Source organism: Amphiura filiformis, chromosome 20 (assembly GCF_039555335.1).
Source record: "Amphiura filiformis chromosome 20, Afil_fr2py, whole genome shotgun sequence".
NCBI classification, from domain to species: Eukaryota; Metazoa; Echinodermata; class Ophiuroidea; order Amphilepidida; family Amphiuridae; genus Amphiura; species Amphiura filiformis.
In genome coordinates, this window is record NC_092647.1 from 12,346,454 (window position 1) to 12,366,263 (window position 19,810).

The 19,810-nt window shown below is 36.5% G+C and overlaps 1 protein-coding gene across 1 annotated transcript; it reads left to right on the top strand.

Moving 5' to 3' along the window:
* The first annotated feature begins 15,772 nt into the window (after positions 1-15,772).
* LOC140142119 (uncharacterized) lies at positions 15,773-19,304 on the top strand. Its single transcript, XM_072164085.1, has 2 exons — positions 15,773-18,014; positions 19,267-19,304. The coding sequence occupies exons 1-2, from the start codon at positions 15,773-15,775 to the stop codon at positions 19,302-19,304; spliced, it is 2,280 nt and encodes a 759-aa protein (XP_072020186.1).
* Positions 19,305-19,810: the final 506 nt, after the last annotated feature.

The window sequence follows — 19,810 nt, forward strand, 5'->3', positions numbered from 1 at the left end:
GTATACGCTGCACTAAAATCGAACACGCACGATTCCCACTTATTCCCACTATACTACTATACGCAGGTATACGGCCTTTTCGAATAGTGCCCTCTTATGTGACCCGGTACTATGAAATTACCTTGCTCGATTTAAGCTATACGCGTGCACCTGCAAAACGTGCACCGTATACCCAAATAGTATACTTCTATGTGATCGTAGCCTTATGTGACCCGGTACTATGAAATTGCCGTGCTCGATTTAAGCTATACGCTATCAATTGAAAGGGAATAGCTGGCGTTGCATTTGAATATGGAAGTCGATCACCTGACCGCATAATTATCATAATAGCCACTGTCATGATCGGTCAATACCTTTGAAAAAGGCATACATGGTGATGAAACTTGTTAGTCCGTGTATTATCATAAATCGTTCAACTACCAGGATTAGCTACCAGTTTACGCTTTGCCAAATGCTAATCTATTCCGTGATGATAAATTGGATAGGTTCTGCATATAAGCTTCCGTGATTGACATTGGTCAGTGAAAGTTAATTTAAATGTAGAATTAACTTCTTAGACATCATACCTGTAATATGTGTGATGTGCCCTGAGTAATTTAATTTGATTATCTTTGTTTACAATTAAAATCTATTTCATGAGATATTTTAGGGATTCCCCTCTCAGCAAATTGAATGGATAGCTGGAAATTCCCTTTTTCAGTGTGTTGCACAATTGCAAAGTCCCCTGAGACTGTAAAATGAAAATGATGTCATGGAATTCCCCTAAGGAAGTGATGTAATGAGAAAGGTTAATGTTATAGTTAAGGCTTGGGAATTCCCAAGATCACATTTGGCTATTAATACTTGGGATTTCCCAGTGCTTGATACATAAGAAAACGTAAACACAATTCTTCACAGTTTATAGTGTTGATCTGGGCTAGCTAGCTAATGTGCTTACTATACAGTCCAATTCCTTCAAAGAAAGGAAATTGCAAACCAGACTTATTTTATGTAGTCAAAGTACGACTGCTTGCCAGTGTTGTCGGAGAAGATCTAGAATACGTCAAAGAACGTACTTCTTCCAAGAAAGGAATATATATTCTTCTGTCGACTTGCTGAAGTCTGGTTTATGCATAGATCATCTAAATATGATGATCTATGGTTTTTTTATTCAACGCAACTGTCAATATAAGTGGGGACAACTGCATCGCAGTCCTGCTTCCTGAAGATATTGTGTGAAAGGTGGAAATAGCACAAATGTTGGAGAAAGCAACGCAAGGAGTTAAGTTTGGAGAAAGCAGCGCAAGGATTTAGACGTTTGGAGAACGGCGCAAGGAGATAGGAGTTTGGAGAAAGCAACGCCATTTTTGTGTGAGGATTTTATTCGCAAGGATATTTGTCAATGCAAGTGTACAAAGGACTTCGCTGATTTTCGCAGGGCAAGCGAATAAGGATATACAACAGCTGTCCAGAACATTGCAGGAACTCTTTATGATCACCAAGAAGAAGAATGCTGGCTAAGTACTAAATAGTTAAAGAGTGATAATATTTGATTATTGTGTATGTGCATTAATTGTTGTCATATATTGTACCAATCATAACTTGCTTTCAATTAAAGACTTAGATTTTGTTAGCTTAATCAAACAGTGTATTTGTGTTGTGCATTCATTTGAGTTCGGGTAAAAGGTGATTTTGGCCTTGAGTCAAGTACGACTCGTAACATCTGTATTAATAATGTCACTGAACTCGGAGAAGTATAATGGCATCCTAAATCAAAACGCAGCATGTAATATGTTATTTACTTGTAGATACTGTATTTTTACTTTGGTGACAGACTGATTCAAAAACACTTGCCTTCCAAATCAAGACACAGCATCTGATATGTTATTTACTTGTAGATGCTGTATTTTTACTTTGGTGACAGACTGATTCAAAAACACTTACCTTCCAAATTAAAACACAGCATCTGCTATGTTTTTTTACTTGTAGATGCTGTATTTTTACTTTGGTGACAGACTGATTCAAAAACACTTACCTTCCAAATCAAAACACATTATCTGATATGTTATTTACTTGTAGATACTGTATTTTTACTTTGATGGCAGACTGATTAAAAAACACTTACCTTCCAAATCAAAACACAGCATCTGCTATGTTATTTACTTGTAGATACTGTATTTTTACTTTGGGGACAGACTGATTCAAAAACACTTGCCTTCCAAATCAAGACACAGCATCTGATATGTTATTTACTTGTAGATACTGTATTTTTACTTTGGTGACAAACTGAATCAAAAATACTTACCTTCCAAATCAAACACAGCATCTGCTATGTTATTTACTTGTAGATACTGTATTTTTACTTTGATGACAGACTGATTCAAAAACACTTGCCTTCCAAATCAAAACACTTGGTGACAAGTGCTTAGTTTAATAGTAATATTTAAATTAAGTATATACTATTAAGTGAACAATTACTTAAACAATGAAGCAAATATATTAACAATTACATTGCTAATATAAGAAATAAATACTTATGAATAACTAAATTAACAAATACGTTTAACTTAATTGGCAATTTAATTAAATTGACATTCAATTTCAATTAAGAATAATATCTTCCCGCACACACAAACCAAAACGGAATAGACTGCCTCTTCCAAATGTATTGGATTCATTTGAAATCACTATGAAAGACGTTCTCGTTACAGATGAATTGAAAGTGTATATCTAGCGTTGCATTTGAATATCGAAATCGATCACCTGTCGCTTAATTATCATAATAGCCACTGTCATGATCGATCAATACCTTTAAAAAAAGCATATATGTGATGCGATCAAGCAAAATCAGTCGGAACTCGGAAATATTAAATTTTCAGTTTCTTACAAAATAGTAAAAAGCATTTACAAAGCTACATTTTGCAGGAAACTCCAATGAATTTGAAAAACCAGTTCCAAAAATATGAGCAATTACAGAGTTTCCAAAACAATAGGAAAGAAAAGGAAATATTACCTTTGTTTGGCTATATCTCAAAATCAATATTTGCGAGTTCCGACTGATTTTGCTTGATCGCATCACATATGGTGATGGAACTTAATGTTAGTCCGTGTATTATCATAAATCGTTCAACTACCCGGGTTGGCTACCTGTTTACGTTTTGCCAAATGCTAATCTATTCCGTGCTGATATATTGGATAGATTCTGCATAAAAGCCCCTTTGATTGACATTGGTCAATGAAAGTTAATTTAAATGTAGAATTAACTTCTTAGACGTCATACCTGTAATCTGTATTAATAATGTCACTGAACTCGGAGAAGTATATGGCACCTTAAATCAAACCGCAGCATGTAATATGGTATTTACTTGTAGATACTGTATTTTTACTTTGCTGACAGACTGATATAAAAACACTTACCTTCCCAATCAAAACACAGCATCTGCTATGCTATTTACTTGTAGATACTGTATTTTTACTTTGGTGACAGACTGATTCAAAAACACGAGCCTTCCAAATCAAAACACAGCATCTGATATGTTATTTACTTGTAGATACTGTATTTTGACTTTGCTGACAGACTGATTCAAAAACACTTACCTTCCCAATCAAAACACAGCATCTGCTATGCTATTTACTTGTAGATACTGTATTTTTACTTTGGTGACAGACTGATTCAAAAACACGAGCCTTCCAAATCAAAACACAGCATCTGATATGTTATTTACTTGTAGATACTGTATTTTGACTTTGCTGACAGACTGATTCAAAAACACTTGCCTTCCAAATCAAAACACAGCATGTGATATGTTATTTACTTGTAGATACTGTATTTTGACTTTGCTGACAGACTGATTCAAAAACACTTGCCTTCCAAATCAAAACACAGCATGTGATATGTTATTTACTTGTAGATACTGTATTTTGACTTTGCTGACAGACTGATTCAAAAACACTTGCCTTCCAAATCAAAACACAGCATCTGCTATGTTATTTACTTGTAGATACTGTATTTTTATTTTGGTGACAGACTGATTCAAAAACACTTACCTTTCAAATCAAAGCACAGCATCTGATTTGTTATTTACTTGTAGATACTGAATTTTTACTCTGGTGATAGACTGATTCAAAAACACTTACCTTCCGTATCAAAACACAGCATCTGCTATGTTATTTACTTGTAGATCCTGTATTTTTACTCTGGTGAGGACTGATTCAAAACACTTGCCTTCCAAATCACAACACAGCATCTCCTATGTTATTTACTTGTAGATACTGTATTTTTACTTTGGTAACAGACTGATTCAAAAACACTTACCTTCCAAATCAAAAGACAGCATCTGCTATGTTATTTACTTTTAGATACTGTATTTTTACTTTAAATGTTCTAACAAGTTAGCAATAACTTCGCGTATATCAACTTGTCAATGCTCTTAAAATTAGCTTTGTGTTTTAACGTTGTTAACGATGGTATTGATAGACGAAATTAAAGTATCAATTTATTATAATGAAACCAAACTAATGTATGTGCGAATTGTTGAGCCAGGAATTCCCATCCCACTTAACTCGTCTCTGTTACCTGGTTGAAACTCTTTTTACCTATATGTACGCACTCTGATGCAAAGATCCCTAAGGATTTACAAAATACGTTTCACAGTCTTGATGGTTTAAACAGTTAGATACTATACTCAAATGGTTTTGAGTAGTTTTGGTTATGCGAGTTGCAGTTAATAAAGTGAGTTTTGTACAACTTATGATGTCCCAACTTTCATCATCACGACACAGTGTAGGCTATTTTGGTTAACAATTATCCTGAAAGTTATTTGGTCATTTTTATTACGATTACCTTGTTCATTTGCTGTTTGTGTTTGTTCGATCACTTATTTGCGCTTGTTTGTTCGTCCATATGTTTGCGTTGTGTACTTCAGCTTAGGACTGCAACATTGATCTGAAACATGACTTGGACCGAAATCTTTAAACATATCAACAGTTTTGTCAAAGCCAACATCTTTGGGATACTCTGCATTTACACTTTATATTCATGGTTTCTATTATTTAATTTCTCTCAATCTCGAGGGCAAATTCAAGAATTATCATGAGCATACATTCTATTTTTGTAGACTTGATATAAGTACTCTGTGCCTTGAAGTCACACTGTTCAAGGCGCCAATAGTCACCCGTTTGCTCGCAACTTGATGCTCTTTTTAATCATATATAGCAAAATTCATTTGAAAGTTTGAACTCTCTTGAGCGATAAAAGAATTGCCGAATTTAACATGGTTAAACTGCGGTAGTATTTCTGTAATATAATACGTAGCATTTCAATTTATCGTATTAGTAATTTTAAAACTCAAAGATGGTTTCAGGCAAAAAGAATTCGTGGATCAAAATACTCTCGCTGTATACGAGGGTCATTCGAAAAGTACTGTTTCAACTCACATTCGTTCTGTAAATGGTATATTCCTAGTCTGCATTCATTTACATTGGAGTGTCACCAACAAATGAGGCCATACTTATAGATAATTGATACCACAAACTTGTGTATAGATGATCTCAGAACCAACCCAAGATTTGATGTAACGGAAATGGAACACAACCAATGGAAATGTATACATACAAATACATATTACTGAAGCAAAACATCAAAAGTACAAGGAAAGTAAAAGATTGTTACAGGTTTTTGTTAGTGGCCTGTCATCCTTTTTACTGGAATATATAACGACATTTCACTTCACGGCATAGAAATCAGGCAATACTAACTGTCTGTGTAAAACCACTTGTTAAAAGTTTGTCTACTACCTCAAAGTTTAAAGTAATCAGACATTAGAATACCTTTGAAATTGCTACTTTCCACGGGCTTCCATTTACATATGTAGAGACATGTACGTCGATACAGAACTTTTTGAATGATCCTTGTATTATCAACATCACCTTTAATATGAAAATCAAGTAAATTTACTAATGGTACACGTGGGTGCACATTTATTAGAGATAGACGCACCACACATCTACGAAGGTGATTATTCCCCATTCCAGAAAAACACATCAATTTTTCTTAGTTTTATAAATAATATGAAGATGATTATTGGTGATATAGCTCTAATCATTTCGATACTACCTGTTCAAACAATCGTTTGAAATAAGCAAGAATTTTATATAAATTCCAACGTAGATTGACGTGAGTGACAAGTAGTCATTTTATTACAAATTCTTGCAGTGTGTCACATTGTTGCTTGTCATTTTGTGACATGGTATCTAGTTTCTCACAATAATCTTGATTGTGCATAATATATTATGATGCCCACAGCTGTAGATATTGATACCCTTTATATGTCTCTCTGTTTGCTGTTATGTGGGCATTGGTTCTTTGCTGTCACTTTACATCAATACAGAATACCAAGCCTCTTTTAGTTTGTAATAACGTTTCCTTAAATTCATTAAAATAAATAAAGTGTGTAAATCATATCAGCATGCCTTAAATACAGCCATGTAAGTAATACCGTATAGTATAAAGCGTATTATATGTGACAGAAAACTTGAAAACTAAAGGCAATGCACATCGTCAATTAGTTGTTTAAATGTTTGTTTTTTTGTTTGTTTGTTTGTTTGTTTGTTTGTTTGTTTTTTAACTCTAACAGCAACGATTCTGGGAAACAGAGATATTTTGAGCCAATACTTAAGAAACTCTTGCACATTCAGGTTCAAAAAGTAGATAGACCTCCTCGCCAATAAACTGTCAAAAGGTCTATGATGTGGACTGTGAACATGTAATATTGCATGTAGCATATCTTCCTCCTTGGTCCTTTTTCTTCCAATTAATTTGCATTCGTATACTTGGCAGCGTGATCACTTTCTACTTTGGTTTCTACTTGTAGAAATATATTTTGCATGATAGAATGTGACACACGCAATCATGTTAATTGACCCAATTAGGGGATGTGTTTAGATGCCGAAGCACGTAAATAGGGATACCTTGCAGCAAGCGTAATCTTCAAAGTGAGGCAACATTAAGTAGAACCTTTCAGATTTAAGTGTGTTGCGTACGGGCCCTGCATACGGGTTGTTATCTTTTCTTTGCATGTGATAAAACTAGGTGTACATGCCGATCGGCATACCGATATTCTCATACAGTTTAAAATTAGGATGGTTATATATGAAGGATAAGGAAGTGAAGAATAATTTTAATCAAGTAGTGTTACTTTATTTCTTTTTACTTGCAATAATCCATCAATAGCATGCTCAGTCATATCCTAATCACAACCCTAATCATAATCCTAGCCCTAATCCTATTCCAACCCGTATCATATTCCAAACCAGAATCAGGGCTACGACACTCAGCTCATTTGCATGGCAAAATTACCCGTCTCCTCCGCAGCCAATTTGGTTTCGCTCCATCGAAATCAAGCTAGCCACGGAGGAGACTACCCTCCTTTGTGTTTGTTCATTTGTGTATGGAGAGCAATTATTGGAGTCTATAATGACTTAGGCTACGCTCTCAGCTAGAGTCCGACGCTGCATTGTACTAGAAATACCTTTTCTGTGAAATCGCTATAGAGCCAACCGGGAACACGTATTCGTTTTGAAAATATAGCATTAAAATTAGTATCACCCTTGTGGCCCCCGTGCAGTGGAAAACCTTAATTCTTTCATTAAAAAGAAATGAAAATTAAAAACAACACGGATCTACCTGTGCACCTATAAAATGGGCACAGCAATTTGTCTCAAATATGAGTGAATTTTATGAAACATACGGGATATGATGAACATTGACCTGACGCCATGATAGCAGGATCTATTAGTCGTTTTATATACAATGTATATACCGTATTGTCATAATACCAATATTTGTCATAATATATAATGAGTAATATTTAGCAACGTAAACGTGCAGTTCATATGCACAAACGAATACTGATCTTTATGATATTCAGGTTTTTGTACATCACATATAACATGTCACATAGGAGGTCATACGTGTTGACCTTCATCTATTGTATTTGTTCAACTGTGTATGGAGAGGATTAACGCCATTAAAACTCTATCAGTATTAGGGCGTAGTTCAGTGAACTCACCGGATTGCTATTCCAAGTACTTTGATAATACAGATAATATGCATTAATGGGTCGAGGCGATTGCATTGAAAAACCTAATAAATTATTCATAACAGTTACGTAATCAATCGATAGTGCGGACACTTTTCATTTGCAAACCACCAAAATTCGTGATCTTTTAGCGTTGGAAAAGAAACCACGTGAATAGATTGCCCTCTCAAGAATAGGTTCTCTGTGCCAGAATCTTAATCTCAAAACCTAACCCTAATCATAAAACTTCACCCTAATTTTGTTTTGACTCCGATGAGAGAAGTTGTTCCCTACATACATGTCCCCAGTAGGCACACCTATGATATATACCGAATGATGGGATGTGTTTGGATTTGTAATATAGGTACAATAATAATTATTGTATTACACACTTTGTCCCTATTTACAGCAATTCAATGACATGCGTTAGGTTTTCTACACGAATGACTATTTGAACCTTGTAACTTAAAATGTCACGTGTCAAAAACTTCTTTTAATGAAATCTATTAATGTTTGTGAATATGAACAATCTACACTACATAGTAATGTCGCTTACAGGGAGAGCTTTCGCGGACCTTCCGCGTCGTCAGTCAGAGAGCTCAAGAGTGTAGTAGCTGAACATGGAGCAGTCATCAACACTTCTAAATAGCAGTTTAATGGATTTTGCATTATCCCATTGACGTCATTTGGTTTAATTATAGTATAGTTTATTTATATAATAATATATTTACGAGTCGCGGCTGAAACTTCTGGTATGAGATCATCTATACAAAAATCTGGAAATGTGAAATTGTTGAGTATTATTGGTTCAAGCAGTTAGATACTAGACTGAAATGGTTTGGTTTGGAATAGTTTTGGTGATGCGAGTTTTAGTAAATAATATCATATTTTCTTTGATAAAGTTGTACAACTTATGATGTCCCAACTTTCATCATCACAACACAGTTTAGGCTATTTCGGTTAACTGTTATCTTAAAAGTTATTTGGTTATTTATTACCGGGATTTATTATTACGAATACTAGTACCTTGTTCATTTGTTGTTTGTTCGATCATTTATTTGCGCTTGTTTGTTCGTGCATATGTTTGCTTTGCATACTTCAGCTTAGGACTGCAACATTGATCTGAAACATGACTTGGACCGGAATCTTTAAACATATCAACAATTTTGTCGAAGCCAACATCGTTGGGATACTCTGCATTTACACTTTATATTCTTGGCTTCTATTATTTCATTTCTTTCAATCTCGAGGGTAAATTCAAGAATTATCAAGAGCATACATTCTATTTTTGTAGACTTGATTATAAGTACTCTGTGCCTTGAAGTCACACTGTTCAAGGCGCCACCGTTTGCTCGCAACTTGATGCTCTATTTAATCATATAGCAAAATTCATTTGAAAGTTTGAACTCTCTTGAGCGATAAAGGAATTGCCGAATTTAACATGGTTAAACTGCGGTAGTATTTCTGTAATATAATACGTAGCATTTCAATTTATCGTATTAGTAATTTTAAAACTCAAAGATGGTTTCGGGCAAAAAGAATTCGTGGATCAAAATACTCGCGGTTTTCGTGGCATCTGCGGTATACGAAGGTCATTCAAAAAGTACTGTTTCAAGTCATATTCGTTCTGTAAATGGTATATTCCTAATCTGCAGCTATTGAGGCCATTGTATTATTGCAATTTCCAGATTTTTGTACAGATGATCTCAAAACCGAACCAGGATTCGGTATAAAGGAATCTCGAGGGAGATTACTGACACTAACAACAAAAGTATAAGCAAGATTGTTAGAAGTTTGTTTTGGTGGCCTGACATATTTTTTACTGGCATTTTTTACGACATTTCACTTCAGGGCATGGACATCAAGCAATAATAACTGTATTTATGTGTAAAATCACTTGTAGTAAAATCACTTGTTAAAGGTTTGTCTCCTAGTAAAAAGTAATCAGACATTAGATTACTTTTACAGATTGCTACTTTCAAAGGGCTTCCATTTACAGATGTAGATATATCAATATTACGTTTAATATAACAATCGAGTAAATTTTCTTATGGTACACGTGGGTGCAAATTTGCTGTAGCTGTAGATATTGATACCCGTTTTGTGTCTTTCTGTTTGCTGATTATGTGAGTCGTAGTTCTTTGCTGTCACTTCATATCAGTACAGAATACAAGCCTCTTTTGGTTTGCAATAACGTTTCCTTAAATTCATTAAAATAAATCAAGTATACATGCCTTAAATACAGCCATGTGACAGAAAACTTGCAAACTAAAGGCAATGCACATCGTCAATTAGTTGTTTAAATTTTTGTTTGTTTGTTTGTTTGTTTGTTATAATTCTAGCAGCAACGATTCTGGGAAATAGAGATATTTTGAGCCAATACTTAACAAATTCTTGCACATTCAGTTTCAAAATGTATATAGACCTCCTCGCCAATAAACTGTTAAAAGGTCTATGATGTGGACTGTGAACATATAATATTGCAAGTAGCATAATATAGTCTTCTTCCGTGGTCCTTTTCCTTCCAATTAATTTGCATACGCATACTTGGCAGCGTGATCACTTTCTACTTTGGTTTCTACTTGTAGAGATATATTTTGCATGATAGAATGTGACACACGCAATCATGTTAATTGACCCAATTAGGGGATGTGTTTAGATGCCGAAGCACGTAAAGTAGGGATACCTTGCAGCAAGCGTAATCTTCAAAGTGAGGCAACATTTAAGTAGAACCTCTCAAGTTTCGTTAAAAAGATACTAGTATCAAGTGTGTTGCGTACGGGCCCTGCATACGGGTTGTTATCTTTTCTTTGGATGTGATAAAACTAGGAGTACATGCCGATCGGCATACCGATATTCTCATACAGTTTAAAATTAGAATGGTTATATACGAATTATAAGGAAGTGATGAATAATTATAATCAAGCAGTGTTACTTTATTTCTTTTTTACTTGCAATAATCCAGCAATCGCATGCTCAGTAATATCCTAATCACAACCCTAATCATAATCCTAGCCCTAATCCTATTCCAACCCGTATCATATCCCAAACCTGAATCCTAATCTCAAAACCTAACCCTAATTTTGTTTTGACTCCGATGCGAGAAGTTGTTCCCTATATGCACACCTGTGATATATACCGAATGATGGGATGTGTTTGGCTTTGTACTATAGGTACAATAATAATTATTGTACCACACATTTTGTCCATATTTACAGCAATTCAACGACATACGTTAGATTTTCTACACTAATGAGTATCTTTTAACTTAAAATGCCACGTGCCAGCAAACTTCTTTTATAATGTTTGTGAATATGAACATCTACGCTACGTTGTAATATCACTTACCGCACCGGGGGAGCTTTCGCGGACCTTCCGCGTCAATAGTGCAATGACCCTTCAAACTTCTTGTTTATCGGTTATTTCATTATGACTACCGATTATTTCATGAATAAATAGAATAGGAATACATAACGCAAAACCTTTTAATATATACTTCATAACTGCTAGTTCAATAACCACAACCTTGCTTATTTTACCCCAAACATGCCAAATGAATTGTTCTTCATTTCATATTCGTGTGCTTTGTGATGTATAGTATAAATTTGCCTAACAACTTAAAAACATTCTTTCTATTGTAATATTTTTCGGACATTTTACTCTTTATTGCAGAATGCAGGAATCCATCTTTCTCTTTGTCCTCGATGTGCTATATTGTATACCTCAGTATTCCCAATTAAAGTAAGTTTTTTCAAGAGCTACTAGTAAAAGTATCTCTGTTTCAAGGTTATCAAATATGTACAAACAACTCAAAATGGTCACTTTCTTCCGACACTGCATCGTTGGTTTAGGGATTCAATCATGTTTCACCGTTGTTCATCACCGATTAACAACGATGCGTCCGCGTCGTCTACGTGGTTTACTTCGCGGTAAACCACGCAGACGCACCAGACGCGAGTTGTTAATCGGTGATGAACAACGGTGAAACATGATTGAATCCTTTCAACAACGAAAAGAAGCTAAAGATCGTATAATTCACGATTATTTCACGAGGAATGTCAGTTAATCATTGCCACTCAGCCTTACAAAAACTTCGATGATTTCTCTGTTGATATCAGCAATAAAACTACAGAATAAAACGGCAATGTTTATACTGAAAGACAGAGATAAAAAGACTAAATCGCGTCTGAAATTCTGACAACTAGACAGAAAATGCCACACTGCGCACGTCTGCAACCAATCACGGCGCGCGTTTACCCTGACGTCAGACGCGAACTAGTATTTTTATCTCTGTTTTTCATTATAGCCGCTACCTGAAAAATACTGAATTCAACTTGTAAGCTTGCATACGCATAAAGGTTCCAGGAATGACGAATTTTACGCGCTCTCGCGTAACGCGTAGTCTCGCTCGCGTTCGCGTATACGCTACAGTAAAAGTGTGGATTCATCACGGATTAACAACGCTTGGCTCCTGTACAAAGGGATAGGAAGAGTTGTTGAAAAGATAATCAACTGGAGAGATAGCAATGTAAATGTAAAAACAAACAGAATCAATGTATTTTCATTAAAACTCTCTATCTATCCTTTTTCAGTTTCACTGACAGGCACTTTGTGACATCAAAAAGATCGCTCATAATGGCTCTGTACTATATACATAGATTTAAGTTAAAACTGTCAAATTAAAACACTATTTAGAGATTCAAATGGCCCATTTCTTTAATTCGGATTCTTTATCCTATTTTTTGTATATACATGAAACACTAAGTGGAAAATACTAATAACCCAGTTTCGACGGGGATATTTGGTGTGTGCTTTTCGTATTTAGTGTATGCACCTGATATAATAGATGAACAACACTGCCCTACCATGGACAAACGACGTACCTGTTTTGTAACCTACTTGTAGATACAGCGTTATTCCATAGAAAGACAGAACAACAAAGTAGGTCGGTTCAGTTTCATCATTTCGTTCCTATCGAGTCTATGTAACCCAAGTCTAGTGTGTATCTCTAGACGAGTTGCTATGGGTGAATAATTATACAAACTATCTAAAGCCAAATAAAGATAGTGTTTCTTTGGCGAGCATCGCAAACCACATACGCTTTGTTATTAATTATCAGTCCTTGCATGTTCATTCTCTGACGGCCAAAGACGCGACGATTTACGCTTATGTCTATTAAAGTGTAAAGGGATTGTATATTGTCGGTTTGAATTAAGTAGAACTAGTGTAAACTTTCATCATTCAACAAGAGAAATGCTCATATTGCTTTTTGGACTGCTGCAAAGGTAACATTTACCAATCACAATGGGAAACCACGGTGTGTCCTTCGTGTAATTATTTTGTGTAAGCTAATCCTAATCCTAACCCTAACCCTAACCCTAATCCTAACCCTAACCATAACCCTAACCCTAATTCCAACCCTAAACTAACCCTAATCCTAACCTTAACCCTAACCCTAATTTCGTGCATAATTACATGAAGGAGTAACCGAAACCACTCCACAAATGACAACATTGACCGTACACTGTGAGCATCAAACCACAGAAAACACAATTAACAATACAGCACAAACATTCGAGTGCAGGAAAGACAATCTTAGCCACATACAATGGGAATCCTACTGCAGAAAATGTGGGTATCCGACCGCAAGAAAGCCAACATAACATTACTTTGGGGACAGGCTGATTCAAAATCACTTGCCTTCCATTTACTTGTAGATACTGTATTTTTACTTTGGTGACAGACTGGTTGAAAAACACTTACCTTCCCAATTAAAACACAGCATCTGATATGTTATTTACTTGTAGATACTGTATTTTTACTTTGGTGATAGACTGATTCAAAAACACTTGCCTTCCAAATCAAAACACAGCATCTGCTATGTTATTTACTTGTAGATACTGTTTTTTTACTTTGGTGACAGACTGATTCAAAACACTTGCCTGCCAAATTAAAACACAGCATCTGCTATGTTATTTACTTGTAGATACTGTATTTTTACTTTGGTGACAGACTGATTCAAAAACACTTGCCTTCCAAATCAAAACACAGCATCTGCTATGTTATTTACTTGTAGATACTGTATTTTTACTTTGGTGACAGACTGATTCAAAAACACTTACCTTCCAAATCAAAACACAGCAGCTGCTATTTTATTTACTTGTAGATACTGTATTTTTACTTTGGTGACAGACTGATTCAAAATCACTTGCCTTCCAAATCAAAACACAGCATCTGCTATGTTATTTACTTGTAGATACTGTATTTTTACTTTGGTGACAGACTGATTCAAAAACACTTACCTTCCAAATCAAAACACAGCAGCTGCTATTTTATTTACTTGTAGATACTGTATTTTTACTTTGGTGACAGACTGATTCAAAAACACTTGCCTTCCAAATCAAAACACAGCATCTGCTATGTTATTTACTTGTAGATACTGTATTTTTACTTTGGTGACAGACTGATTCAAAAACACTTACCTTCCAAATCAAAACACAGCAGCTGCTATTTTATTTACTTGTAGATACTGTATTTTTACTTTGGTGACAGACTGATTCAAAATCACTTGCCTTCCAAATCAAAACACAGCATCTGCTATGTTATTTACTTGTAGATACTGTATTTTTACTTTGGTAACAGACTGATTCAAAAACACTTGCCTTCCATTTACTTATAGATACTGTATTTTTACTTTGGTGACAGACTGATTCAAAAACACTTACCTTCCGAATCAAAACACAGCATCTGTTATGTTATTTACTTGTAGATACTGTATTTTTACTTTTACTTTTTTCATCAAGTTAGCATTAACTTAGCGATATCAACTTGTTAATGCTCTTATAACTAGCTTGTGGTTTAACGTTGTTAACGTTGGTGTTGATAGACGAAATTAAAGTATCAATTTATTATATTGAAATCAAACTAATGTACGTGTGTCACATATTGAGGAGCCAGGAATTCCCATCCCATTTAAACTTGTGTCTGCTATTTAGTTGAAACTCTTTTTATCTATATGTACGCACTCTAATGCAAAGATCCCTAAGGATTTACAAAATACGTTTCACAGTCTTGATGGTTCAAACAGTTAGATACTAGACTCAAATGGTTTGGTTTGGAGTAGTTTTGGTTATGCGAGTTTTAGTTATTAAAGTGATATTTTCTTTTTGACGAAGTTGTACAACTAATGATGTCCCAACTTTCATCATCACGACACAGTTTAGGCTATTTCGGTTAACATTTATCCTGAAAGTTAATTGGTCATTTTCTATTACGATTACCTTGTTCATTTGTTGTTTGTTCGATCATTTATTTGCGCTTGTTTGTTCGTCCATATGTTTGCGTTGTGTACTTTAGCTTAGGACTTCAACATTGACCTGAAACATGACTTGGACCTCTTAGAGTGTCATGTCATTGAAGCTGATAAGACTACCAGGTGGCTCAAGGAGGCCATTTGGATCCGCAGAAAAGGACATGACACTCTAAACAAGGACGAGGGGGCCTACGCACTCAACAACATCTTTGACCAACTCATCACGCCCTCAACGGTGCCTACTGTTACCCATAAAAGGAAACAGTCAGATGTGATGAGTTGCCAGTCTGATGAAGCCACTAGTGTAGTGGTGAAACATCACTAAAACGTGAGTCAAAAACTTCGTTTTTACTTAGGAATTGTTCAAAATGAACAAAATTTACAGTTGAATCCTACATTCCTAATGAACTTGTTCAAAGATTTGAGAGAGAATTATGGACGAAACGCAGTGAAAGACCTCCGATTGCTTGAAAACACGGAACGGAAAATATCGCGTTTCAGATGTCATAGAGTGTTCTCCCTACGGGCTAAACACAGTGGTCTTATTCCAACCAGCTTAAAGCTTAACTGCCCCATCAACACCAAACGGGCTCGTGATATTGTGAATAAAGCCGAGAAAGCTTTGTTAAATGAGAGGATCCGAGTTGTTACCAACAAAATAAAGACTTTAGAGGAGGAAAAAATCCGCGCAAATGCCATTTTAAATGCCCGCGACATAAACAAAGATCTGTCTCGCGAAATCTCGCGCCATGTAGAAAACTCCCGCGAGAGTGAGTTCCAACATGAAAAATCTACTTCCAACGATGTAAACAAAAGCAATTCTCACGCTGATCTGGACTTGAGTGGTACCCAACTGAAGCGATGGGTGAAATATCTGTCGAAATACAAATTATCTGATGCTCAGAATAGTGTATTAGCTCGTGGCCTCGGTTACGCGGTAAGTCCTGATAATTTAAATCAGCCGTCTATTGTAGATGAACATATTGTAGCTTGTGAGAAAGCTTGTTGGAAGCTTACCAAACCGGAAGCGGCACAATTACGTGCTGAGATTGTTGGCACTTTAAAATCGGCAAAATTGCCCCCCTCAAACATCAATAAAGATGAGCGCATCGCAATTAAACAACTCCAAAAAGAGGAGTCTATCATGGTCCTGGGGGCCGACAAAGGCAGGGCCACGGTTGTCATGGACAAAACGGAATATCAGGAAAAAATGGATGCCCTCCTTAGCGACCCTAAGACTTATGAAAAATTAGACATGGATCCAACGGCAAAACATAAAAGAGAGTTAGTTTCCATCTTGCAGAGACTTGAAAAAGAGGATAAAATCAAGAAGACAGACAAGCAATTCTTGTATCCCACCTCTGAAAATGTTCCAAGAATTTATGGCAGTCCCAAAATTCACAAAGATGGAACCCCGTTGCGACCCATCGTAGATTTTACTGGCTCTATCGGTTATAATGTGGCCAAGTCCCTAGCCGATATTCTGAGCCCCATTGTTGGTCAATCCGAACATCATGTTCTGAACTCCAAAAGTCTTGCGGAAGACTTGAAAGACATTGTCCTCACAGAAGATGAGATTCTTAATTCGCATGATGTGGTGGCGCTTTTTACCAGTACCCCCATCGATCTCACTCTCCATGTGCTCCGTGATAGACTGAGTGAGGATAAAGACCTCAAAAACAGAACCCTTCTCACAATTAATGACATCATCGAACTTACAAAATTTTGTCTTGCTACTGTCGCCTACTTTAGCTATTCTGGTGATATCTACCGCCAACGGTTCGGCATGGCTATGGGAAGTCCCCTCAGCCCTCTCGCGTGTAATATATTCATGGAGTGGCTGGAGCAGAAAGCCATTTCCACGGCCCCGGTAGCCTGTCGCCCGCGTCTCTGGAAAAGATACGTAGATGACGTGTTGGAAATCGTACATAAAGGAGAGGTAGACAACCTTACAGATCATCTGAATTCCATTGACCCCACCAACAGCGTCAAGTTCACATACGAGCAAGAACAAGAAGGTTCGATCCCCTTCCTCGACACCCTAATCACCAGAAAACCGGATGGATCAGTAAAACTCTGCATCTACCGTAAGAAAACGCACACTGATCAATATCTTCAGTTCTCCTCCCACCACCCCTTACATCAAAAGCTGGGAGTTGTTAGAACGCTGTTAGACAGGAGTGACGCGTTGGTAACAGAGGAAGCGGACAAACAAACTGAGGAGAAAAAAATACGCGATGCATTGACCACTTGCGGCTACCCAGATTGGTCTATTAAAAAAGTCCAAAAAGACAGATCCACTCCTAAGACAAAACCTACGACAAAGCGAAAAGATGACAGTGAGAAAACCAAAGGCATGGTCGTGGTTCCCTACATAGAGGGCGTTTCTGAGCGAGTCTCCCGTGTGTTCAAAAAGCATGGATTCTCTACTGCCATGAAACCACATCGCACCATTCGCAGTATGCTCGTCCACCCTAAGGACAAACTTCTCCCCCAGCAGAAAGCGGAGGCCATTTACGAGATTCCCTGTGGTGACTGCCGCAGTTCCTATATTGGCGAAACTGGCCGTCCCTTTGGCACCCGACTTAAAGAGCACCAAAAAGAGGTTGAGAAATTTGAAGCCAGACCATTCACACGTGCAAATCGTAAATCTTCTGTCACTGAGATTCACAAATCTGCTATCACCGACCATGTTGCCTCCACAAATCACTCAATCAATTGGGAGGAATCCAAGGTCATTGATCGTGAAGCTGATAAGACTACCAGGTGGCTCAAGGAGGCCATTTGGATCCGCAGAAAAGGACATGACACTCTAAACAAGGACGAGGGGGCCTACGCACTCAACAACATCTTTGACCAACTCATCACGCCCTCAACGGTGCGTACTGTTACCCATAAAAGGAAACAGTCAGATGTGATGAGTTGCCAGTCTGATGAAGCCACTAGTGTAGTGGTGAAACGTCACTAAAACGTGAGTCAAAAACTTCGTTTTTACTTAGGAATTGTTCAAAATGAACAAAATTTACAGATGACTTGGACCGAAATCTTTAAACATATCAACAGTTTTGTCGAAGCCAACATCTTTGGGATACTTTGCATTTGCACTTCATATTCGTGGTTTCTATTTTTTCATTTCTTTCAATCTCGAGGGCAAATTCAAGAATTATCAAGAGCATACATTCTATTTTTGTAGACTTGATATAAGTACTCAATGCCTTGAAGTCACACTGTTCAAGGCGCCAATAGTCACCCGTTTTCTCGCCACTCGATGCTCTATTTAATAGCAAAATTCATTTGAAAGTTTGAACTCTCTTGAGCGATAAAGGAATTGCCGAATTTAACATGGTTAAACTGCGGTAGTATTTCTGTAATATAATACGTAGCATTTCAATTTATCGTATTAGTAATTTTAAAACTCAAAGATGGTTTCAGGCAAAGCGAATTCGAGGATCAAAATACTCGCGGTTCAAATAGCTGTATCTGGTATACAAGGGTCATTGAAAAAGTACTGTTTCAACTCACATTTGTTCTCTAAATTGTATATATCTTGTTCGAATCTTGTAATGTCACCAACAAATGAGGCCATGCTAATTTACATACATTTTTTTCGGGGGGGCAAAGAGTGCAGAGCCTCCGACTAGGGGGCATTTTCACCTAGTTTTGGCTAAAAAGTGGCTTTTCACCGCTCTTTTCAATTTTTCTGGGGGAAATTGGAGGGAAGAGCTTCTGTCTTGGGAGCATTCCCCCCCCCCATGTCCCCCTCCCCCGCAGCGCCGCCACTGTAAATGATATCAGACCCAAAAGAAGATTTGGTGTAACGGAAATGGAAAAGAACCACTGGAAATGTATGGTATACATCTCTAGAGTAAAACTTTGGTGATTTGATTATGCTACCAGATTACACATTACTGAAACAACAGTACAAGAAAGGTTAAAGATTGTTTTTAAGCTTTTGTTAGGGGCCTGGCATCCTTTTCTCCTGGAATATATAACGATATTTCACTTCAGGGCATGCAAATCAGGCAATAGTAACTGATTTTTCTGAGTAAAATCACTCGTTAAAGTTTTATCTCCTAGCTTAAAGTTACAAGTAAAGATATTAGAATACTTTTTTCCAATTGCTACTTTCAACGGGCTTCTATTGACAGATGTAAAGATATGTCGGTTGAGGCAGAACTTTTTGAATGACCCTGGTATTATCAATATCACGTTACGTGGGTGCATAGTTATTGGAGACTACGCACCACAGATCTATGAAGGTGTGGGTGACTATTCCCATTCCATAAAAACACATCAATTTTTCTTAATTTCATAAATAATATCAAGATGATTACTGGTGGTATAGCTCTATCAATAATCGTTTCGATACTACCTGTTGAAACAATCGTTTGAAATAAGCAATAATTTTATTTGAATTCCAACGCAGCGAGTAACAGTTAGT

Coding starts and splice junctions, on each gene's coding strand:
- LOC140142119 (XM_072164085.1), top strand. CDS start 15,773: ATGAACTTGTTCAAAGATTTGAGAGAGAATTATGGACGAAACGCAGTG. Junction 18,015..19,266: donor ACCATTCACACGTGCAAATC/GTAAATCTTCTG, acceptor TTATGCTACCAG/ATTACACATTACTGAAACAA.